The 26,252-nt window shown below is 40.3% G+C and overlaps 2 protein-coding genes across 2 annotated transcripts in view; one reads left to right on the forward strand and one right to left on the reverse strand.

Moving 5' to 3' along the window:
* LOC135504249 (calmodulin-binding transcription activator 1-like) overlaps window positions 1-3,424 on the reverse strand; it is a 672,226-nt gene extending 668,802 nt beyond the window's left edge. Inside the window, exon 1 of the mRNA XM_064922633.1 lies at window positions 3,350-3,424. Coding sequence (XP_064778705.1) covers window positions 3,350-3,374 — 25 coding nt within the window. The 5' untranslated portion in view covers window positions 3,375-3,424. The remainder of the gene's footprint in view (window positions 1-3,349) is intronic.
* A 1,172-nt stretch (window positions 3,425-4,596) lies between these two features.
* On the forward strand, window positions 4,597-17,945 carry LOC135504242 (dnaJ homolog subfamily C member 11-like). Its single transcript, XM_064922624.1, has 16 exons — window positions 4,597-4,709; window positions 5,374-5,503; window positions 5,666-5,739; window positions 5,885-5,986; window positions 6,077-6,205; window positions 6,324-6,446; window positions 6,626-6,699; window positions 6,853-7,042; window positions 7,151-7,236; window positions 7,388-7,504; window positions 13,829-13,984; window positions 14,228-14,297; window positions 14,485-14,542; window positions 14,658-14,800; window positions 15,098-15,227; window positions 15,371-17,945. Exons 1-16 carry the CDS (start codon window positions 4,638-4,640, stop codon window positions 15,394-15,396), a joined length of 1,680 nt encoding a protein of 559 aa, XP_064778696.1. The 5' UTR covers window positions 4,597-4,637; the 3' UTR covers window positions 15,397-17,945.
* The last annotated feature ends 8,307 nt before the right edge of the window (window positions 17,946-26,252 follow it).

The following is a 26,252-nucleotide window of genomic DNA, read 5'->3' on the forward strand; positions in this document are numbered from 1 at the left end:
TCCATTAGATTGTATTTTCACATGTTATTAGTGATACAGCAGCCTACAAATGAAGAGTTTCATTTCAAAATGCTATATCCACATATTTTTCACATTTATGTTTTTTCATCAGAAATGATTGCCTATGGGTACCTTCATTTGTGTTTAAAAAAATAATGTCTCAAATTTTTGTTAGATGTATATTAAAACAGGTTTTGTTGGAAAATGCTATATATCCATTGTTTAGCTGAAATGGAATACTCTTATCCTGTTGGCTGTGATTTGTGGTTGTACTAACTGTAAGATGCCCTGGATAACGGCATTTGCTAAATGACAAAAATTACCATATTGATTCATTTTGTTTTTTACATTTGTGTGGTATATATATATATATATATATATATATATAGTACCTTCGGAAAGTATTCAGACCCCTTGACTTTTTCCACATTTTATTACGTTACAGCCTTATTCTAAAATGTATTAAATAGTTGTTGTTTTTCCTCATCAATCTACACACAATACCCCATAATGGCAAAGCAAAAACAGGTTTTTATAAATGTTTGCGAATTTATAAAATATTTAAATAGCACATTTACGTAAGTATTCAGACCCTTTACTCAGTACTTTGTTGAAGCACCTTGGCAGAGATTACAGCCTTGAGTCTTCTTGGGTATGACTCTACAAGCTTGGCACACCTGTATTTGGGGAGTTTCTCCAATTCTTCTCTGCAGATCCTCTCAAGCTCTGTCAGGATGGATGGGGAGCTTTGCTGTACAGCTATTTTCAGGTCTCTCAAGAGATGTTCAATCGGGTTCAAGTCCAGGCTCTGGCTGTGCCACTCAATGACATTCAGAGACTTGTCCCGAAGCCACTCCTGCATTGTCTTAGCTGTGTGCTTAGGGTCGTTGTCCTGTTGGAAGGTCAACCTTTGCCCCAGTCTGAGGTCCTGAGCGCTCTGGAGCAGGTTTTCATCAAGGATCTCTCTGTACTTTGATACATTCATCTTTCCCTCGATCCTGACTAGTCTCCCAGTCCCTTTTGCTGAAAAATATCCCCACAGCATGATGCTGCCACCACCATGCTTCATCGTAGGGATGGTGCCAGGTTTCCTCCAGACGTGACGCTTGGCATTCAGGCCAAAGAGTTCAATCTTGGTTTCATCAGACCAGAGAATCTTGTTTCTCATGGTTCTGAGAGTCTTTAGGTGCCTTTTGGCAAACTCCAAGCGGGCTCTCATGTGCCGTTTACGATCTGGCCACTCTACCATAAAGGCCTGATTGGTGGAGTGCTGCAGAGATGGTTGTCATTCTGGAAGGTTCTCCCCTCTCCACAGAGGAACTAGAGCTCTATCAGAGTGACCATCTGACATGCACTGTCAACTGTGGGACCTTATATAAACAGGTGTGTGCCTTTCCAAATCTAGTCCAATCAATTTAATTTAACACATGTAGATTGCATTCATGTTGTAGAAACATCTCAAAGATGATCAATGGGAACAGGATGCACCTGAACTCAACTTTGAGTCTCATAGCAAAGGGTCTGAATACTTATATATATAAGGTATTTCTGTATTTTTATTTTTAATACATTTGCAAACATTTCTAACAACATGTTTTTGCTTTGTCATTATAGGGTGTTGTGTGTAGATTTTGAAATTGTTTTATTTAATAAGTTTTAGAATAAGTCTGTAACGTAACAAAATGTGGAAAAAGTCAAAGGGTCTGAATACTTTTCAAAGGCACCGTATATATTGATGTCACAAATGTATCATTTGTACAGTTCTTAATTAAAGATGTAGTTACTTGTCACGTTTGACATGTCACAAAACGTATCACTACTAATAATTTCTCTGAAAGTAAAGGGAGATATATAGTGTTTTGCAGTAAAACATGATTATTTGTCTCTCTGAAATGAAACCATCAAGTGATAGATTTAAACCAAATACATGTCTGTCATTGAACAACCCCATGCCATCATTAGATGGTGAAAAAACACATCAATCTCTTTCATAACTTCTTTAAACAATAAATACTAATTTACCAACATTTCTAAAAATGGATATGCAGCGTTTTGGAATGAAACTCTTCAAATAGTTCTACTACAATTAGGCTACTAATCACAAACATTGCTTGAAAAAATATATATAGTTAATATAGGTTAACATAGTTTAGTCATACTCTCACTTCAAAAAACAACCATGAACAGTGTCAATTGTAGTGCATGCATTCTTGTCTCATGCAAAGGTGCTGATCTTTAAAGCGACAATGTGCTATGTACTTGTCCTCTATAGTTTCGACTCTATAATTCCGACTTGTAACCAAATACTCAGGAGTATTACCCTCTAACTCAAATGACATATTCAAATCAATATATGGATCCTGACCAGAAGCACATTTCAACCCAAATGAGCTTTAAATATTCAATAGACTAGAACATCAAAAATTCATTTTAAGATCATGCCTTAAAAAGAAAGATAAACTACACTTTCTGCCTAAGAGATAAGAAAAACGCTCTTTAGAATCTTACTGTTCATAAAAAACCCACATCTGGTGGCATTCAATTCCAAAGCTGTGTATGGCACAACATCCGAGCTTTAACATATATTTGATTGCTATATCAAACGTCGAAATGATTATAAAATACCACTTTTAACTGAACAATAATATAATAGGATGGTCTCTGTAATATCGACACCAGTCAAAATCCCACTTGAAATTAGAGTAGTACAGGAGCCTCAACCAACGAACGGGTGGACTGGTGGAGTAAATAAAAAGAGTGTCCAGGACTTGCAAGAAAGCGTTTTTGTAACCAGACATGGTCACTGGATGGCTGAAATGCATTTGAAAGAAACTAAACTACAATCCAACGTTTGATACATAGGATGTTAACTTCGAGCTGTGCAATGTCAAATAGCCTATGTAATAGCTTGCTTGCATTTATGTAATAAAAACAACATTTTCAAAACTGGATAAATGGAAGAGAAGTTGGTCGATGGCAATGACATGTTGTCATTAACTTAGCTTGGTTGTACTTAGCTTGCTGCTTCACTGAACTGAATCTGGAATAAAATAGGATTCTTCAATTCGGTTCTTTGATCATGCTGGCTATTTTGTCTCGTTGTTTTTATCATGTGTAGATGGGTATATCTGGATAGAAAGCTAGCAGATATTAGCTGGCTAGGTAATGTTGTATCCACGTTTAGCTGCCTAGTATTTCGGAAGAAATATATTTCGGAAGAAATATAAGAGTGCGATTCTTTTAAAAACTCCACGTCTCCTATCATGTATGTCACCATTGTCTGACTTTATAATCTTGTATATCACATAGTTGTCATACTGGTAAATTAATCCCATTATATCGCTCTTACCTTCCGGCTTGTTTTCGGCAGCCATTTCCCCTTCGCGCGCAACATCCTCCTCCTCCACACGACCGTGGGTACCACGCGCGTGCACGCGGCGAGGACAGCACAAGGAGGGACTCGAGGAGCAGCAGCGAGTCCAGCCAATGCAAACTTACCATTGGTTGTGAGGCAATGACTGACAATGAAACTCTGGAATGGCTAGTGACATCAAGAAAAATAACCATCCAATGCAATTACCAGAACACGTCATTGGACAAAAGGTATTATTTAACTACACCTCGAAAGGATATCTGCCAATCGGTTTTGGAATGGACTAACAATTAGTGTTTAGTCTACTCGAAACAAAATATGATGTGGTGAACTGTTATGTTGAAACACTATTTGGAATTGAGCATGAAGTCAGATTTAAATGTATATTGCTAAGATTTGGCTAAATACAATAATGTCATAAAGTCAAGCATTTAGCTTATGCAACACAATAAAATAATAAAGATACATGTATAAGTGTTTTATATAGGCTAAATAATAGACATGTACATGTACTATGTGGCTCTGCTAGAGACAGGCCCAGACGGAGAGGTGCTGAAAAGACAGCTCCATTCAGCAAGAAGGCGGATGATGTCACAGAGCAGCGCCCTATCTACACGCTTGCACAGCAGTATCGCAAACGGAGCAAATACCACTGAGAAAAAAATCTAAGTCCTTACTATTCAGAAGTACAAGACAGGCATTGAATCTTTATTCCGAAAATATATAAAAAGGAATGAAAAAGCATAATGTGCACAATGCACTGAATATGGTATATATTTTTCTTTACCCAATTATTTAATTTAGCTGTAATCAAGTGTATTATAACACGGAATTATGTAATTGGATGAGTCATTTATTAACAACTGTGTAACATTGTAACAAGGACAGGCAGACTCAAAGTGTGAGTTTTCACAAATCTGACCTGTAAAGCAAGCTGAGAGAGATGCACTGCGCCCATTAAGCCTACCCAATTATTTATTAAGCAGTTGCCAAACAGTTGTCAAATGTATTTTTTGTTGATTTTTAACGATTTAGGACTAGGAACTAGAACACCCGTTTGAGGCACATTATGGATCAAATTGATTAATATAGCCTAATTTGCGCAATTAAAAGTTATTTCTAATATTTCTGGTGCGCTGGTTTTGGACGCTGTCAAAAAATGTTTATAGGCGCACTTGATAAGGACATCCAGTCCACAAGGTGGCAACAACAGCGGAAGTGTTGCACAGAGACATAGCGGAAGTGGAGATGAAAGGTTGTAAACATGGCGCCGGCCTTAGAAGACGATGAAATCGACAACAACGATTACTATTCTTTACTTAATGTCAGAAGAGAGGTAGTGCATGTTTGGATCCTGTTGGATGTGTTTGTGTGGATGTTTTGAGAAGTGTTTTCACAGTCGGTTTGATTCATTTGTTAAAGTTTTCTGGGACAAATTGAAGCGGATTCCCGTTTTGCTATCCATCTAAGCTAGCTAGCTAAGTCAGTTGACCCTCGCTTATCATTGATTTCGGACTGTTCTGTAAAATGTGGCTAGCCTAACTTCTATCAAATGTGGCTAGCCTAGGGCAATATTTATAGAATTTAAGAGGATGCGCCCTGATTCTACCTGCCACTGGCACCAGAAGCCAAACATCCCAACTCTCCACTAGAACCAAATCCAGTAACTGTCAGGATGCCACTGTTCACGAGAGGTTTGGTTCTGAGTAGACTAGAAAATGGCCAGCTTTCAAATTGTTTGTTTCTGCCAAGCAAAGACTAGCTGCTTTGGCTTGCCACCCGTCATAGTCAGGCCTTAATTGCACATCTAATTTTAGGTGTTGTCACTTTTAAACCTATTTGTAAAGATGTATATGTCTACTTGCAATGTCAAAGAAGCCAAGGCAACACTGCACTGAACTTAGTGACTTTGTATAACTGTAAGTGGAATCATATTAACTAACTAGTACTTTCTTAAAAGTAAGTTGAAATTCTCACTTTTTGTTATGTTTGTCCATTAGGCGACACAGGAGGAGCTGAAGGGATCATACAGGCGACTGTGCATGCTCTACCACCCAGACAAGCACAGAGACCCAGAATTAAAGAGGCAGGCAGAGCAGCTCTTTAACCTAGTGCATCAAGCTTATGAGGGTAAGATGAATCCTAGACTGGGACTTCATGTAATTTACCATCATGATTTTGATCTGTTTCAGCTGAACATTTAGCTCAACTTACCTATTATTTTCTCTGCTCAGGATTGTATGCATGTGTACCTTTCATTGAAACTGATCAGTTGCATGTTTCTCGCTGTAGTCCTAAGTGACCCACAGTTACGAGCCATCTATGACATCTATGGCAAGAGAGGGCTGGATGTTGAAGGATGGGAGGTTAGTCCAGCAGTTTTTCATTGGCTTGTATTTATAACATACATAGGGTACTGTGGCAGGAAAAGTACTATATATTTTCATTGTCAAGGTAATGAGTGTCGCTGATCATCAGGCAGCAATGGCTCAAATGCTATACTGATTCCAGGTGGTGGAGAGAAAAAGAACTCCAGTAGAGATCCGAGAGGAGTTTGAGCGTCTGCAGAGAGAGAGGGAGGAGAGACGGCTACAGCAGAGGACTAATCCCAAGGTTTGTGATGGTTGCTAATGTATTCATAACTATATGACTGACATCCTGCTATTACATGATAAATTATTGATGTGACTGTGTCTCATTCAGGGGATGATCAGTGTGGGTGTAGATGCCACAGACCTCTTTGATCGCTATGAGGAGGATTACAAGGATTTGCCCGGAGGGGGCTTCCCACATGTTGAGATCAACAAGATGCACATATCACAATCCATAGAGGTAATAAAAAATCTTGAAATGGGTTTGAAAATGGGGCAAAGTCACAGTGGGTAAAAGTATGGCTGATGGACCATCACATTGGATAATCAGGAGTATTGTTATTTGTTACCTACTGCAGGCCCCCCTCACCACCACAGACACAGCTGTTCTCTCTGGCTCCCTGTCAACCCATAACGGAAACGGAGGAGGAAACATTAACCTGGCACTACGGCGAGTCACCTCTGCTAAGGGATGGGGGGAGGTCAGGAACCAATTAATCATTTACAATTTCTACCTACATATCACTCACACACAATGCAAGCTAGTGCTTTCACATGCTCACACACCTACACTACATAAATCAAACAATTATCACATTTGTGTTTTATTTTACACTGAGTAGTCCAATGTGAGAGGTTATATATTTGTGTACCTACCCAGGTAGAGTTTGGGGCAGGAGACTCACACGGGCCCCTCTTAGGAATGAAGATATTCCGCAACCTCACTGCTCGCTGGTAAGTCAAGATTCCAGGACATTTGAAATCTGTAAAGCTGCATCAAATTGTGTATGGGCTATAGTTGAATCAGAAAGGACATATGGTAGAATGAAAGTTGTTTTTTTCCAGGCTGAAGACATATACTGAATAATGACCATTGTTTTTCTCCAGCTTTGTGACTGCTCAGTGTGGACTCCAGTTCTCATCCCGGGGCGTGCGGCCTGGTTGCACCACGGTGCTGGCTCGGCACCTGGACAAGAACACCATGGGTTACCTGCAATGGCGCTGGGGCACCCAGTCCTCCATGAACACCAGCATCGTCAGGGACACCAAGACCAGCCACTTCACCTTCGCCATGCAGGTCAGCACAGCATAAGATAATTATATACAGCAATTGTAGTATAAGAAGGGACTGTCTGTTGCGGATGTATTCTCTATTTCCTGTCCTGTATTTGTTGGCCCTCTGCAGCTTGGGATCCCTCACTCCTTCATGATGATGAGCTACCAGTACAAGTTCCAGGACGATGAACAGACCAAAGTCAAGGGCTCAATCAAGTATGTCCACTTCATGATACGATTTTAGCCTTAGTTTATTTTGGTAAATTAAGGCCATTGAATCTTAGAACTGAAACCTTTATTATAAATCATCAGGTCAGGCCACTGACAACATGGGAAGACTTGCTGACTGTCTGTCATTGTCTTGTAGATCTGGCTTTTTTGGGACAGTGGTGGAGTACGGTGCGGAGAGGAAGATCAGTCGGCACAGTGTCCTGGGGGCAACCGTCAGTGTAGGAGTACCTCAGGGAGTTTCCCTCAAGATAAAGTAAGTATAGCTCAGTTTTCTTCTAGGTGTGCCAAAACGTTGTTTGCCATACTAATTAAATGTTTGGGATCATAATTATTGTGCAACTTTTTATTTTTATTGTTTACTCTCCCTCTATACAAAATTTTCCATCTGCTAATGCCTTTTACTAGTAAGTTTTCCTTTTAACCACACTATCTCAGTACCGTAGTTGTTGGCACAAGGCATCTGGGTTGTTCTTAAATTGTGGTGGCATGGCTTATTGGAAAATATTTACTTTATTTTTCAAGATTGTTTTAGTTAAATGTATTTGGTATATCTTACCCTTCTAAATAAGCTAATATGGTAGATTAAAGACTTTAAATATTTGTACCATTATCATATCATTGTAACACCAGAGACACATTTCAGGTAATTAAGGATTTTCTAAAATGGAGGTCACAGGTGCTCAAAGCTAAGGTCATTAACCCTTTGAAAATAATTTACCTAAGTGATATCGTTGATCATGTAATTCCCCTTCATTTAACTTGAGTAATACCAATGACACTTTGCATTTAGACACACCAAATTATCAATGGAATCCTAAAATGTAGTACATGCTAAAATAGTGTGATTAGCTAATAATTGTCTTTCAAATATACCCCTCCCCTGATAAGGTTGCCACTGGAGTGAATGCTCAAGGCCCTTATCTTTTTAATGAGTGATTTTCAAGGTGGTAACACCAATGACATAAAACTTAGGAACACATAGTTGTAAAATAATAGATTTATTATTATTAATATATTAAATAGTATTTAAAATAATAGATATCTCTATATCCCCCAAAACCTGACACTACTACTCTGCAAATGCAAAGCGCAGTAACTACAGTAAAACTAAGAAAAATGGCTTTAAAGTTTTCTGAACTCTGAGCCTGATGGTAAACCGTAGTAACTGCAGTCAAAACACAGTTGGACAAAGGACAGGATGCAGTAGCTTCACTTAGTAACAATAATGATTGACAGCCATCATAGATGGTAACGACATCTTGATGTGACAGACGTTGGTTTAGCATATTTGAACTTGACTGGCGATGTGCAGTAAAGAACGGAGTCAGGCAGCACACGAGTGATATTCCGACTACTTTGCCTATCCTATTTGAGTAAACATTATATACAGAAAGCAAGAGAGGAATGTAGGCTATACAGAGCACAAAATATCCAGTCAGGAAATATTGTTTCTCTCTGTCGGATTCATGGGTGTCTAGGTCCCTCAAACTCAACTCTGGACCTCGAAGCCAGTTCCACTGCATTTTTTCATTGTTCCCCTCTAATCACGGACTGAATTAGACCTCGGACACCAGGTGTGTACAATTAATATTCAGGTAGAACAGAACCAGCAGGCTTCAGACCTCGTAGGGTAAGAGTTGAATACCCCATGGTCTAGGGTTTACCGAGAATGGTGCAACAATCAAAAAGCATTCAGTCAGCAACAGCCCTGTGTGGGAAAACAGCTCATTGATGAGAGGTCGAATGAGAAAGCTTGCACGATTCTTGCCTAACTGGCTGGCCACAAACAGGCAAATGTGTTTTTGCAGCGGATGACCATACTGGGTTCCAATCCTATCAGCTAAAAATAAGAAAAGGCAACTCCAGTGGGCATGCGATCGCCATCATTGGACAATTGAGGAGTGGAAAAACATTGCCTGGTTCGACGAATCCCGATTCCTGTCTAATAATCATGCTGTTTAATCAGCTTCTTGATATGTAACACCTGTCGGATGGATGGATTATCTTGGCAAATGACAAATGCTCACTTACAGGGATGTAAACAAATTTGTGCACAAGCTTTTTGTGCATATGGAAAATGTTTGGGATCTTTTATTTCAGCTCATGAAACATGGGACCAACACTTTACATTGCATTTTTTATATTTTTGTTCAGTATAGTTAATCCACAAAACTAACCTAAATGAGTTAAAAGAAGGAAGCCTGTACAGAATAAAAATGTTTCAAATCATACATCCTGTTTGCAAAACGGCACTAAAGTGAAACTGCAAAACATGGCAAAGAAATGTAACTTTATGTCCTGAATACAAAGCGTTACATTTCGGGCAAATCCAACATAACACATCACTGAGTACCATATTTTTAAGCATTGTGGTGGCTGCATTGTGCTATGGGTATGATTGTCATTGGCAAGACTAGGGAATCTTTTGGGGATAAACATAAATGGAATAGAGCTAAGCAAAGGAAAAATCCTAGAGGAAAACCTGGTTCAGTCTGCTCTCCAACAGACATTTGGAGACACAATTTTCCTTTCAGGGGGAGAGTAACCTAAAACCCAAGGCCAACTATACACTGGAGTTGCTTACCAAGATGACATTGAATGTTCCTGAGTGGCCTAGTTAGAGTTTAGACTTAAATCGTCTTGAAAATCTGACAAGACTTAAATGACTGTCTAGCAATTATCAACAACCAACTTGACAGAGCTTGAAGAATTTTAATGTGCTAATATTGTACAATCCAGGTGTGCAAAGCTTTTATATGCTGACCAGACCGGACGCGTCGTGCGCGAGCGTTGCAAAATAAATGTACACGTTATTCAATCATTCCACCCACACTGCTCGCTAGCGTCTGCGTGGCCAGGTGCTAAAATAGAACTTGGTTCTATTTGTGACACTCGACATGCTGCAAGTCCTGCCTCTCCCACCTTCTCGTTGGTTTTTAGGAGCATATACCCACGTGGTGGGTGATTGAAAGATGAACTGAGATCCACACTTCAGTCAGTTGTGGTAATGCACCTTTTAAAGTTGGTGTCAGTCCAAAAAAGAAGAAGAAGAAGCCTGAAAGGGGAGAGATGGGAGAGTTGGTGTGAGGCAAAACTTAGGCTGTTTTGTTCCCATGGTAACCACATTGTAAGAGCGTAAAGTGAACCCATGCACATGCTCAGTGTGTGTGCGAGAATGTTTTTTTTATATACCAGGACAAATTAGCTAGCAACAGCAAGCTAGCTAGATAAATTGCCATAAATGTTTAATGCTTTTCGACCTGTGCCCAAACTAATATAATTGGTCGAGAGTTCGTTTTGATATTTCAACCTGCATGTCCTGATCACGTCTGGTGTGGGGGGACAAAATCAACGCATGCAGACGTGCGGTCTGGTCATCATGTTAAGACTTACCCAGAAAGACTCACAGCTGTAAACAATCGCTGCCTAAGGTGATTCTAACATGTATTGACTTATTGACATTTCATGTAAATGAGATTTCTGTATTTCAATACATTTGGAAAATGTTGAAATACATAGTTTCACTTTGTCGTTATGGGGTAATGTGTAGATGGGTGAGAATTTTTTTTACATTCCGGCTGTAACACAACAAAATGTGGAATAAGTCAAGGGCTATGAATACTTTCTGAAGGCCCTGTTGATACATTTGCAAAAAAAATCTAGTGTGGGCCTTGTTCTAAAAATAAGAGAGGAGGATGAGGCAAATAAAGCAATTATTATCCAATTCTGAAGACGGTAGGCTTTGCTTCCCTCCAGCCTAACTCACTACAGCAAGACAGCATGTTCCTCATCAGTTGACTATCACTTTGCTCCGTCATGTGCGTGCCACACAAAGCTGTTTCATGCTGAAGCTCCACCAGAAAGGAAAATGTGAAACATGTGCCTGCACTTGGCCTCTCTCCAGGCTTTCAACAACATTCGCTTTCATTATGATTCGTCCCCCAAAATAAACAAGGTAAATTGGTTGGCCAATAGGGGGCGATACCATCGTATATCACAATATTTTATGAACAAAGGTTGACATCGCCCCGCCTTATTACACACCCTCACTGCAGAAACATTTTCTCATGAAATCGTATATGAATTTAGTTAGAGAAAAGGATTCCTGTAAGTTATGGATGAAGCTGAAATTAACCTGAAATGTGACATATCTGAATGAAGAATGTAATCTTTTTGGCTAACCGCATTGGAACATTCTAGTCTTTTAGGACATGAACTGGCAGAAAAGGTTTAAGCAATGTGTTGTGCCATTGTTTTCAGGAAGGTGCACCAATGGCGATAGGAGGGACAGGAGTCAGACAAAGGGCAGGGCTTCCAAATGTGTAGTTACTGCTGTTTGCACTCATTACTGGGAGGGAGGCGAAGTATTTGCTTGCTCGCCCTAAGTACTTAGGTAGAGTCAGCTAAATGACGTAGCAGCACCGCAGATATTGTGAAGAACGAGGTGAAAGACCTCGTGCACGGGTTCACTTTACGCTCTTACAATGTGGTTACCACAGGAACAAAACAGCCAAAGTTTTGCCTCGTACTCCAACTCTCTTAGTTGTTGCGTAAATTGACCCACTATGCTGCTTACTTTGTGCATCCACGTCATATCGTTGACTCCAACTTTAAAACAAATTATTACAGTAGATAGTATAGAATACAGTATACACATATGACATGAGTAATGCAAGATATGTAAACATTATTAAAGTGACATTAAAAGTGACTAGTGTTCCATTTATTAAAGTGGCCAATTATTTCAAGCATTAAAGTCTCCGGGCACTAGGGGCATCGCTTCTGCATGGGCAGTTTTCTTGTTTGCTTATGGCCTTCTATAGTGTTATTGACAAAAGACACACAGCCCCGCCCCTTGTCTTACCAGACGTAGCTTCTCTGTCCTGCCGATGCATGGAAAATCCCACCATTGTCGTTGTTCAGCCACGACTCAGTGACACATAAGATATTACAGTTTTTAATGTCCCGTTGGTAGGATAGTCTTGATCGTATATCATTAATTTTGTTTTCCAATGATTGCACGTTGGCCAATAGAACAGATGGTAGTGGAGGTTTATTCACTCACCTACGAATTCTCAGAAGGCACCCTGACCTCCGCCCGCTTTTTCGCTGACTTCACGCAAATGACGGGTATTTGGTCCCGTTCACGAGAAAGCACTATATCCTTCGCGTCAGACTCTCGAAAGAAAAAATCTTTGTCCTGTTCGAGGTGAGTAATCACTGTTCTGTTCTGATTTTCGGTCATAAGAGATGGTAGCAGAAACAAAATACGTTAAAAAATAATTAACAAACAATACGAAAAAACTAACAAAACAGCACATTGGTTAGGAGCCCGTAAAACGCCAGCAACCCCCACGGCGCCATTCTAGTGGACTCTTCCTAGTGCTGGCTGCCTGGTCAACCAGGCATGCTCATCACCTGGCCGATGCAATCCCTACAGTGAAGCATGGTGGCGGCGACATCATTCTTTGGGGATGTTTTCAGGTACTGGGAGACTAGTCAGGATTGAGGGAAAGATGATCTGAGCGAAGTACAGATAGATCTTTGATGAAAACCTGCTCCAGAGCGCTCAGGACCTCAGACTGGGGCAAATGTTCACTTTTCAACAGGACAACGACTATAGGCACACAGCTAAGATAATGCAGGAGTGTCTTCAAGACAAGTCTCTGAATGTCCTTGAGTGGCCTGAACTTGAACCCGATCAAACATCTCTGGAGAGCCCTGAAAATAGCTGTGCAACCTGACAGAGTTTGAGATGATCTGCAGAGAAGAATGGGAGAAACTCCCCAAATACAGGTGTGCCAAGCTTGTCGCGTCATTTCCAAGAAGACTCAGGGCTGTAATCACTGCCAAAGGTGCTTCAATAAAGTACTGAGTAAAAGGTCTGAATACTTAGGTAAATGTTTTATTTCAGTTTTTTATTTTGAATACATATGCTAATAAAAGGCTGTGCGTAATGACATAGCCCAAATAAAAAACAGTGCTCTCTGTTTCCATCCCAACTCTGTTGATGGTTTTGGCACATAATAAATAGCACGTGTCTACTCTGGTCTTGGTACTTGCACTCTAGCCAACAGTTTGCAGATCCAGTGAAGAGGGTAGATTATGGATAACAGCAAGATCATTTGCCAATTGGCAGCCAAGCAGCTATCATCATGTCATCAGCATACAAATGAAGACCCCCAATATTTATTGGAAAGGAGCATTAAGTTCATCACCATGCACTTTCAGCACCCTGTGATGTTCATTATTACTTATTTCGTATGTAGCCTAAAAGTCAACATGTTTTTCCAAGTCGTAGTGGGGGGACCCCACAACACTGCTGACGGTGACTGCGGCAAGTTTACTGCCACGTTGTTTTTTCTATCACCAAATGCGCAAGAAAACATTTACACTGCCATTTGTTGCATGATCTATTTCACCAACCCAAAAAATATCCACACCTGTCAAGCATAGTTGGTTCTGTCGACATTTAGAGTTTACCGAAAATGATACTTTTTTTATATTCAGGTATTTAACACTCATAAAAATGTTTGGATCGAAACATGGTTTTTGTTGATGCATCTTATTTGTGCAGGCTGAACCGTGCCAGCCAGACATATTTCTTCCCCATCCATCTGACTGACCAGCTCCTGCCCAGTGCAGTGTTCTACGCCACGGTTGGACCACTCATCTTCTACCTCGCTATCCAGAGACTCATCATAAGGCCCTACGTGTGTGCCCAGCAGGAACAGTAAGATTGCCCACTTATCTACAGTTAATGTTAGTCTGTGTCACTCTGACAGTATTTCAATTGCTCAAAATGCGTATGTACTACTTTCTGTCAACCTACCTAAAACACATAATGGCTAGTGTGTGATGGCCTTACAGCATCCTAGCTTGGCTTTACTAATAGAAGTAAGAAGTAAACAAATTGTGTGCAATGAAATCTTGTGAAGCTCTCCTAATTATTCCATTATTCCTCTCCACTGTATAGGGACCTAGAGAAGCACCGGGAGAGTTCAGCCTCGGACATTGCTAGGAAAAAGCAGGAGGCAGAATCTGCTGTGAGTGCACGATGTCTCGTTATAGACATACAGAAACAACTTCTCCTCATAGACGTACATAATGTATATTGGTGTCAAAGCAAAAACATTTCTTATACATGACTAAAACACTAGGACTGGAATGCTCTATTGGTCTCCTTTTTTGTGTGAATTTTAGCAAATCTGACATCTCTCTTCTCTTCTGAAGGTTCTGCTAATGCAGGAGTCTGTGCGCAGGATCATTGAAACTGAGGAATCCAGAATGGGTAAGTACATGGGCTTCTGTCAGCACCAGAATGATCAGTATAAGAAAACATTAGAAAATATATAAAACTAGTTGATTGACTCAACATGCTGACAGGATATTATGTCCTGGATCAGGTCTCATCATCCTCAACGCTTGGTATGGCAAGTTTGTGACCGACAACAGTCGGAGGCATGAGCGGGCAAAGGTCATTGATGTGTCTGTTCCACTGCAATGCTTGGTGAAGGACTCCAAGCTCATCCTCACCGAGGCTACAAAGGTATAAAGCTATAGTTACTGGACTAACTCTATCATAGCTCGGTTGCCCTGAATGTCTGAATACAAAAATGCCCTCTTAAAAAAAAAAAAATGTTTTTGCATGACTGAATGCAAAATGTCAGTTGAGTAATGTGTTGATTAACATTTTTCAGAGTATGATACTGATCATGGTACTGCTAATGCTACTGCAATTGTGTGATTACAGAAACTCACCTTGAAACTATAAACCGCCTTAGGCATAGAAAGTAGTGTTAACAGGTCTGTGATGATGACTGATGTTATTGTGTTGTTCTCCCAGACTGGATTACCTGGGTTCTATGACCCCTGTGTGGGGGAGGAGAAGAGCCTGAAAGTCCTGTATCAGTTCCGGGGGGTGATGCATCAAGTTCTCTCCCCTGATGGGGAAGCACTCAGGATACCAAAACAATGTAGGTAGCCTTATCAATGTGTCTGCTCAACTAAATCAGTTACATTTCTTAAAATAGTGTATTTGTATTCAAGATTTTCAATTGAATGTGTTTCATAGATTTGTTCTTGGTTTTGTTATTTCTTTTTTTTTTCTCTCATGTAGCTCACAGGATTGATGCTGACACATAGGAGCCTCTTTTCTGGACCAAAAGGGACATGACACAATGTTAAACTTTGACAATGGATGGACAGACTTGTATTGTAGAGACACGGAGTTACTCATTGTGCCCTAAAAAGTCAAGCATATCCACCTTCATGTTGTCCATCTAATTATGCCGATGAGACATGTCAGAAATGTACTCCGCAGGGGTTGCCCTTTTGAATGAAATTCACTCTAAATTCACTCTAAAAATGGGATGGTCATAATCTCGCTTTCCTCAGCCTACAGTAGTCTATGGATCTTTAAAGTACTCCCCTTTCAGGTATGGCTTGTAATGTCTGACTCTGTACTGTACTAACACTGCAGTGCCTATGTGACCCTATTGAAGGTATGAATGCATCTCTGTATATGCCATATTATTAAAGTCAATAATATTTTCAAGCTGCAATAACTCATTTGGGAAATTGTGCTTGAAACAATATTTTGTCACAATTTCGTTTGTTTTTTTAACTTTATTTTTTATTAAACAAACTAATGGGCTTTCTGAAATGTAAATAATGATACAAGAGTATAAGGATTATTGGCCTGCACATTTGTACAAAATGATCAAAGATGATTGGAAGTGTGCCCCACCTTCTGTGTGGTTTGCACTGTCAGGAGATCAATTGATAAGCCTATGACATCTGGGTGTCCAGTGCCTGACCGGTTAGTGAATAGTACAAGGCTGACTATCTCCCTTCTCATGCAGTATAAAATCACACTCTGATAACATGACATACTGTACTTAGAAGTACAGAAAATAACAGACCAGGTGTAGGGCTATAATCAGTTCTGTCATTTGAGTGGTTTATTGTTGACATTTTAGATCTAATTCACCGTAGTCCCAAGTTTTAGGGTAACTTGACAGATGGGGAATATGTTAGAAAAAGTACACTGCCGGTCAAAAGTTTCAGAACACCTATTCATTCATAGTTTTTTCTTTATTTTTACTATTTTCTACATTGGAGAATAATAGTGAAGCCCTCAAAACTATGAAATAACACGCATGGAATCATGTAGTAACCAAAAAAGTGTTAAGCAAATCTAAATGTATTTGTTATTATTCAAATAGCCATCCTTTGACAGCATTGCGCATTTTTGTCATTCTCTCAGCCAGCTTCACCTGGAATGCTATTCAATAGTCTTGAAGGAGATCCCACATACGCTGAGCACTTGCCGGCTGCTTTTCCTTCACTCTGCGGTCCAACACATCCCAAACCATCTCAATTGGGTTGAGGTCGGGGGATGGTGGAGGCCAGGTGATCTGATGCAGTACTCCATCACTCTCTTTCTTGGTAAAATAGCCCTTATACAGAATGGAGGTGCTTCTACACCTGCATTGCTTGCCGTTTGAGGCTGGGTTTCTGTACAGCACTTTGTGACATCAGCTGATGTAAGAAGGGCTTTATAAATACATTTGATTGATTGATTGTCCTGTTGAAAAACAAATTATAGTCCCGCAAAGCAGATGGGATGGCGTATCGCTGCAGAATGCTGTGGTAGCCATGCTGGTTAAGTGTGCCTTGAATTCTAAGTAAATCACAGACCGTGTCACCAGCAAAGCACCATAACACCACCTCCTCCATGCTTTATGGTGGGAAATACACATGTGGAGATCATCCGTTCACCCACACCGTGTCTAACAAAGACAAGGCGGTTGGAACCAAAAATCTCAAATTTGGACTCAAATGTCCAATGCTTGTGTTTCTTAGCCCAAGCAAGTCTCTTATTGGTGTCCTTTAGTATTGGTTTCTTTGCAGAAATTTGACCATGAAGGCCTGATTCGCACTGTCTCCTCTGAACAGTTGATGTTGAGATGTGTCTGTTACTTGAACTCTGAAGCATTTATTTGGGCTACAATTTCTGAGGCTGGTAACTCGAATGAACATATCCTCTGCAGCAGAGGTAACTCTGGGTCTTCCTTTCCTATGGCGGCCATCGTGAGAGCCAGTTTCATCATAACACTTGATGATTTTCTGGATTGACTGACCTGCATGTCTTAAAGTAATGAGGGGCTGTGGTTTCTCTTTGCTTATTTGAGCTGTTCTTACCATAATATGGACTTGATCTTTAACCAAATAGGGCAATCTTCTGTATACCAACCCTGACCTTGTCACAACACAACTGATTGGCTCAAACGCATTAAGAAGGAAAGAAATTCCACAAATTAACTTATATTAAGGTACACCTGTTAATGAAAATGCACTACAGGTGATTACCTCATGAAGCTGGTTGAGAGAATGCCAAGAGTGTGCAAAGCTGTCATCAAAGCGTGGCTATTTGAAGAATCTAAAATATATTTTCATTTTACACTTTTTTTCGTTACTATATGATTTCATGTGTTATTTCATAGTTTTGACGTCTTCACTATTATTCTACAATGTAGAAAAGAGTCAAAGTAAAGAACAACCTTTGAATGAGTATGTGTTCTAAAACTTTTCACCGGTAATGTATGTGTTCATGAAATGCCATTTATACAGTTGAAGTCGGAAGTTTATATACACTTATGATGGAGTCAATAAAACTAGTTTTTCAACCATTCCACAAATTTCTTGTTACAAAATATAGTTTTGGAAAGTCGGTGAGGACATCTACTTTGTGCATTTTTACAGTTTGTTTACAGACAGATTATTGTACTTTTAACTCACTGTCACAATTCCAGTGGGTCAGAAGTTTACATACACTAAGTTGACTGCCATTAAAGAGTTTGGAAAATTCTAGAAAATTACGTCATGGCTCTAGACGCTTCTAATTTACATAATTTTACTCAATTGGAGGTGTACCTGTGGATCTATTTCAAGGCCTACCTTCAAACTCAGTGCTTGCTTGACATCATGGGAAAATTAAAAGAAATCAGCCAAGACCTCAGAAAATAATTGTCGACCACAAGTCTGGTTCATTCTTGGGAGCAATTTCCAAACGCCAAAGGTGCCAGGTTCATCTGCACAAACAATAGTACGGAAATGTAAACACCATGGGGCGACGCAGCCGTCATACCGCTCAGGAAGGAGACACGTTCTGTCTCCTAGAGATGAACGTACTTTGGTGCGAAAAGTGCAAATCAATCACAGAACAACAGCAAAAGACCTTGTGAAGATGCTGGAGGAAACGGGTACAGAAGTACGTAGGTATACACTTCAACTATGACAGACAAAATGAGAAAAAAAATCCAGAAAATCACATTGTAGGATTTTTAATGAATTTATTTGCAAATTATGGCGGAAAATAAGTATTTGGTCACCGACAAACAAGCAAGATATCTGGCTCTCAAAGACCTGTAACTTCTTTAAGAGGCTCCTCTGTCCTCCACTCGTTACCTGTATTAATGGCACCTGTTTGAACTTGTTATCAGTATAAAAGACACCTGTCCACAACCTCAAACAGTCACACTCCAAACTCCACTATGGCCAAGACCAAAGAGCTGTCAAAGGACACCAAAACAAAATTGTAGACCTGCACCAGGCTGGGAAGACTGAATCTGCAATAGGTAAGCAGCTTGGTTTGAAGAAATCAACTGTGGGAGCAATTAGGAAATGGAAGACATACAAGACCACTGATAATCTCCCTCGATCTGGGGCTCCACGCAAGATCTCACCCCGTGGGGTCAAAAGAGCAAGAACGGTGAGCAAAAATCCCAGAACCACACGGGGGTACCTAGTGAATGACCTGCAGAGAGCTGGGACCAAAGTAACAAAGCCTATCATCAGTAACACACTACGCCGCCAGGGACTCAAATCCTGCAGTGCCAGACGTGTCCCCCTGCTTAAGTCAGTACATGTCCAGGCCCATCTGAAGTTTGCTAAGAGAGCATGGAAACATCATGCTTTTGGGCTGTTTTTCTGCAAAGGGACCAAGACGACTGATCCGTGTAAAGGAAAGAATGAATGGGGCCATGTATCGTGAGATTTTGAGTGAAAACCTCCTTCCATCAGCAAGGGCATTGAAGATGAAACGTGGCTGGGTCTTTCAGCATGACAATGATCCCAAACACACCGCCCGGGCAATGAAGGAGTGGCTTCGTAAGAAGCATTTCAAGGTCCTGGAGTGGCCTAGCCAGTCTCCAGATCTCAACCCCACAGAATGCATGGAGGAATGGGCCAAAATAGCTGCAACAGTGTATGAAAACCTTGTGAAGACTTACAGAAAACATTTGACCTCTGATATTGCCAACAAAGGGTATATAATAAAGTATTGAGATAAACCTTTGTTATTGACCAAATACTTATTTTCCACCATAATTTGCAAATAAATTCATTAAAAATCCTACAATGTGATTTTCTGGATTTTTTTTCTCATTTTGCCTGTCATAGTTGAAGTGTACCTATGATGAAAATTACAGGCCTCTCATCTTTTTAAGTAGGAGAACTTGCACAATTGGTGGCTGACTAAATACTTTTATGCCCCACTGTATATCCACGGTAAAAACGAGTCATATCTGCCGCTTAGCAAGGAAGAAGCCACTGCTCCTAAACCGCCATAAAAAAGCCAGACTACGGTTTGCAACTGCACATGGTGACAGAGATTGTACTTTTTGGAGAAATGTCCTCTTGTCTAATGAAACAAAAATAGAACTGTTTGGCCATAATGACCATCGTTATGTTTGTAGGAAAAAGGGGAGGCTAGCCGAAGAACACCATCCCTACCGTGAAGCACGAGGGGTTGCAGCATCATGTTATGGGGGTGCTTTGCTTCCAGGAGAGACTGGTGCACTTCACAAAATAGATGGCATCATGAGAGAAGGGAAATTATGTGGATATATTGAAGCAACATCAAGGTGAGCGCTACCATCAGTCCTGTGTCATGCCAACAGTAAAGCATCCTGAGACCATTCATGTGTGGGGTTGCTTCTCAGCCAAGGGAGAGGGCTCACTCACAATTTTGCCTAAGAACACAGCCATGAATAAAGAATGGTACCAACACATCCTCCGAGAGCAACTTCTCCCAACCTTCCAGGAACAGTTTGGTGATAAACAATGCCATTTCCAGCATGATGGAGCACCTTGCCACAAAGCAAAAGTGATAACTAAGTGGCTCGGGGAACAAAACATTCATATTTTGGGTCCATGGCCAGGAAACTCCCCAGACCTTAATCCCATTGAGAACTTGTGGTCAATCCTCAAGAGGCGGGTGGACAAACAAAAACCCACAAATTCTGATAAACTCCAAGCATTGATTATGCAAGAATGGACTGCCATCAGTCAGGATGTGGCCCAGAAGTTAATTGACAGCGTGCCAGGCCGGATTGCACAGGTCTTGTAAAAGAAGGGTCAACACACAAATATTGACTCTTTGCATCAACTTCATGTAATTGTCAATGAAAGCCTTTGACACTTATGAAATACTTGTAATTATACTTCAGTATTCCATAGTAACATCTGACAGAAATATCTAAAGACACTGACGCAGCAAACTTTGTGGAAATTAATATTTGTGTCATTCTCAAAACTTTTGGCCACAACTAGTCAAGTTTAGACATTCCAGGATTTTTCTTTATTTTTGCTATTTTCTACATTGTATAATAATAGTTTCGACATGAGAACTTTGAAATACCACTGCTTTGCACACACTTGGCATTCTCTCAACCAGCTTCAAGAGGTAGTCACCTGGAATGCATTTTCATTAACAGGTGTGCCTTATTAAAAGTACATTTGTGGAATTTCTTCCTAATGCTTTTGAGCCAATCAGTTGTGTTGTGACAAGGTAGGGTTGGTATACAGAAGATAGCCCTGGTAAAAGTCCAAGTCATTATTATGGCAAGAACAGCTCAAATAAGCAAATAGAATTGACAGTCCCTCATTACTTTAAGACATGCAGGTCAGTCAATCCGGGAAAATTAAGAGCTTTGACAATTTCTTCAAATGCAGTCGCAAAAACCATCAAGCTCTTTGATGAAACTGGCTCTTGTGAGGACCGCCACAGGAAAGGAAGACCCAGTTGTTACCTCTGCTGCAGAGGATAAGTTCATTAGAGTCACCAGCCTCAGAAATTGCAGCCCAAATAAATGCTTCACAGAGTTCAAGTAACAGACATCAACTGTTTAGAGGTGACAGTGTGAATCAGGCCTTCATGGTCAATTACTGCAAAGAAACCATTATTAAAGGACACCAATAATAACAAGAGACTTGCTTAGGCCAAGAAACACGAGCAATGGACATTAGACCGGTGGAAATCTTTCCTTTGGTCTGATGAGTCCAAATTTGAGATTTTTGGTTCCAACCATCGTGTCTTTGTGAGACGGAGAGTAGGTGAACGGAAGATCTCCGCATGTGGGGTTCCCACCATGAAGCATGGAGGAGGAGGTGTGATGGTGCTTTGCTGGTGACACTGTCTGTGATTTATTTAGAATTCAAGGCACACTTAACCAGCATGGCTACCACAGCATTCTGCAGCAATACGCCATCCCATATGGTCATTGTTTTTCAACAGGACAGTGACCCAGCACACCTTCAGGCTGTGTAAGGGCTTTTTACCAAGAAGGAGAGAGATGAAGTGCTGCATCAGATGACCTGGCATCCACAATCACCTGACCTCAAACCAATTGAGATGGTTTGGAATGAGTTGGACCGCAGAGTGAAGGAAAAGCAACCAACAAGTGCCCAGCAAATGTGGGAACTCCTTCAAAGATGCTGGAAAAGCATTCCAGGTGAAGCTGGTTGCTAGAATACCAAGAGTGTGCAAAGCTGTCATCAAGGCAAAGGGTAGCTACTTTGAAGAATATAAAATATATTTAGATTTGTTTAACGCTTTTTTGGTTACTACATGATATGTTATTTCAGAGTTTTAATGTCTTCACTATTGTTCGACAATGTAGAAAATGGTAAAGTAAAGGCCTTGAATGAGTAGGTGTGTCCAAACATTTGACTTGTACTGTGTGTGTGTCTATATCTTTGAAAAAAAAATCAGGTCAGTTTTAAATGCCTGCATGCGCCAAACTTGTTGGCATCTCAAATAAATGTTTTAAAACTGTATTTTTGTGTCTTGGAATCCTTGATAAATGTAAATGTTAATGTGAAAAGTTAGTCGAGAAAGGTCCCTGTAAACTCTTGGAATAGTGTACCATATCGAAATAATGATTTAGCAGCAAGATGGATCGGTCTGCAAAGCTTTCCATATTAAATATTTTACACTCTTTGGCCAAGGTGAGATTTGAAAATAGATTAAAAAATTATCTTCAAAACAATGTTTTCAGAAGAGGATCAACAAATGCAAAATAGCTTTCCAATAAAAGCAATGTCAATTTGTCAGCTGATATTCACAGCTCTGCTCTGTACACTGGGCCGTATAGATTCTTTGCATCAGCACTGGCCAGATTCCACCAGCAGCGTGGACTCGACAACTCAGCCCATGCTGCCTTCAAGTCAAGCCGTCTATCGTTGATAAGCTGGCTCTTCATTTGTAACCTTCTGATGAGCTATTTGTTGACATCCAAGGATTTGAATAGGCAGGCATTCGCTGCACATGGGTCGTACAGGGAGTAACTCTTATCAAAGATGGTAACTGCTAAATAAAAAGGCACAAGAAAATCAGTTCTGCTCAATCTAGTAATTTCAATTAAATATTTAGATGTAATGTGATCATGCAAAGATGGCTCAGCCTCAAACCATACAGAATTTGATGTTGCACAAGACAGTCTCACATAAAAGTAGAGTAAAACCACAGCAGGTTTTTCCGGTTGCACAAGCTGCTGAAACAATCCAGACTGTAATGAAGCGAGCAGAATACCATGTGTTTCTTTGGATAAAAGTCATCTCAGCACATGTTGTCCAGCCATTGTGTAAATACACACAGTTTGCTGAAAGGAAATCTGTAGAAAGTACAGAGTTATGGTATAGTGAAATCAATTAAGATTATCCCATCATACCCAGAAGTGAGACATCCCACTCCCTCATTTTTTCTGGAGTCAATGAACTAAGCAGACCAGACCCAACTGTTATCACATTGATGCTTCATTTTCACACCATGACCAAAAGTTTGTAGACACCTGCTGGTCGAACATCTCAAACTAGACAGAGTCATTAGGGCCATTAGGCAGAGTTCCTCTGTCCAGTGCCTGTGTTCTTTTGCCCATCTTAATCTTTTATTTTTATTGGCCAGTCTGCGATATGGTTTTTTCTTTGCAACTCTGCATAGAAGGCCAGCATCCCGTGAGTCACTTCTTCACTGGTGACGTTGAGACTGGTGTTTTGTGGGTACAATTTAATGAAGCTGCCAGTTGAGGACTTGTGAGGTGTCTGTTTCTCTAACTAGACACTCTAATATACTTGTCCTCTAGCTCAGCTGTGCACCGGGGTCTCTCACTCTTTCTATTCTGGTTAGAAACAGTTTGCACTGTTCTGTGAAGGGAGTAGTACACAGCGTTGTACGAGATCTTTAGTTTCTTGGCAATTTCTCGCATGGAATAGCCGTCATTTTTCAGAACAAGAATTGACTGACAAGTTTCAGAAGAAAGTGCTTTGTTTCTGGCTATTTTGAGCATGTAATCGAACCCAAAAATGCTGATGCTCCAGATACTCAACTAGTCTAAAGAAGGCCAGTGTTATTGCTTCTTTAATCAGCACAACAGTTTTCAGCTGTGCTAACATAATTGCAAAAGGATTTTATAATGATCAATTAGCCTTTTAAAATTATAAACTTGGATTAGCTAACGCAACATCCTATTGGATCACAGGAGTGATGGTTGCTGATAATGGGCCTTTGTACAACTATGTAGATATTCCATTACAAAAGCAGCCATTTACAGATACAAGTCATTTACAACATTAACAATGTCTACACTGTATGTCTGATCAATTTGATGTTATTTTAATGGACAAAAAATTTGCTTTTCTGTCAAAAACAAGGACATTTTTAAGTGACCCCAAACTTTTGAACAGTAGTGTGTGTCAGAAGAAGTGCAGTATTATCATCAGGAGACTTAGAATACAGGAGGAATAGAGTGAAAAAGAGAGGCAGAGGAGGTCTAAGAGAGAGAGAGAGAGAGAGAGGGAGGAAGAGGGTGAGCGTGAGTCAGTTGAAAATTGTGGAAAAAAGGGAGATGGTTTGTTAAAGAAGAATGAGTAAGCAGAGTGAGCTGAAGACAGGAGGAGAAATGGAAGTGAATGAGGTCCAAGTATCGAAGGTGGTAGGTGTGGTGAAGGTCTCGGAGCCCAAGGCTGGCACTCAGGATAAAGATGAGTCTGTGTGACAGTAGGATTGAAGTTTTTGGAAAAAGTGGACCCTTGCCAATTGGCTGATCTATTTGTAGTTTCAGGGTGGGTGAAAACAGAGTTTTCGGTGAGGGCAACCAGAAGTGGTCTTGTGATCATTGTTTCTGCTGGTCAGAGGGAGAAAGTGATCCGCTTTAAACTAATGTGAATTATTTTGCTCTCATGAAAAGGGCACGATTGTGAGTCTTTGCTCAACAATGTGATGATAGGATATACAGTATAAGTTATCCTGTGCAAGCTTTTGTGCCGAATACATTACGTTGTTAGAGCTGTCAAGCTTATGGGCATGTGGCAGCAGTTTGTAGGAGGGAGGTTCCTAGGTGTGAGAAGTATGCAGAAGGGCATGAGACAAAGGAATGTGTAGCATTGGGGAAAGTAGTGGTAGGTGTTAATTGTAGGGGTGCCCAAGGGGGCTGGGGATCAGAAATGTCCCGTGTGAGAGAGGCAGGTTGAGGTTTCCAGGATTGAGGCAGCGAAGAAAGTAGAAGAAGATGGGTCAAGGAGGAGGGATCTTGAGAGGAGGGGTGTGAGTAGTAGATCTGTACCAGTACAGAGGGATAGGCCAACAGGTGATATCTTTCAGTGAGATTGGATTTTTAACTGTACTGCAGGTATGGAACGTAAGTCGCAGAAAATTGAGGTTGTGGTGACAGCTGCAGAGAGGTATTAGGGTGTGCGAGACTTGACATCAGAAGAGTTACAGGTTGTGTTAAGTGGTGATGTCCCATCCTTTCCAGTTGTGTGCCTGAGGTAGGAATAAATATATTTAAATAGTGGAGTAGAATGGTGTACTTTTTTTATATATACTTTTTTTTGGGGGGTAGTGTTAGATGGTAGGGTATTTTTTTAAGTATAGTATAAGGGAGTTGTACCCCAGTCTAGTAGGTGGTGGATGTGCAACATTTATTGGATGCCAATCGCCATTAAACCTCCTTGAAGAAGAAGAATGCTGGTGACAAAACTATTTATTTTTATTAACAACAAATCAATACAAAAAGTACATGGGGAACACAAGTGTATATATAAAGAATATACAAAGGACATTTGGGCTAGGGGGTATAATATCACATTACACAAGAACCTTAAGGGACATACACAGAATTCAAACAGCTTTTTTTGTTGGTAGAGTATTTACTTGTCTTAAAATATAGTTAAATGTATTTTTGCAAGGTAATAAAATGTGGTGTTTTGATGGTAAATTGACATTTGTGAATATGAAATTTGGCCAAAATAATTTTTAAAAATCATTCTAAACGGAATCTATAGTCCATGTAACGTGTCTGGGTTACCCCGTTGGACAGCGGCGCTACTTTATGGCAGCATTCCAAACACAGACAGACACACCCTCTCCCCTCAGCCCCCAACTGATGAGGTATCATGACGTCTGACAAATTTTCACTTGCAGGGTGAGGGAGCAAGGAAGGAATCCATTAGCCTGTTGAATAATGATGGGACATTATTTGCCCCTGTGTTTGCTAAGAGGTTGAAACAAGGCTTGCATCATATAATTGATGAAGAACAATCTGGTTTTATGAATGTCGACACATTAGTAATAACATCAGGTGGATCTTAGATATGATTGACGATAATGACCTCATCCTTGATGATAGTTTTCTTATGTTTGTTGATTTTTATATAGC

This window comes from Oncorhynchus masou, chromosome 18, assembly GCF_036934945.1.
Source record: "Oncorhynchus masou masou isolate Uvic2021 chromosome 18, UVic_Omas_1.1, whole genome shotgun sequence".
Lineage (NCBI taxonomy): Eukaryota > Metazoa > Chordata > Actinopteri > Salmoniformes > Salmonidae > Oncorhynchus > Oncorhynchus masou.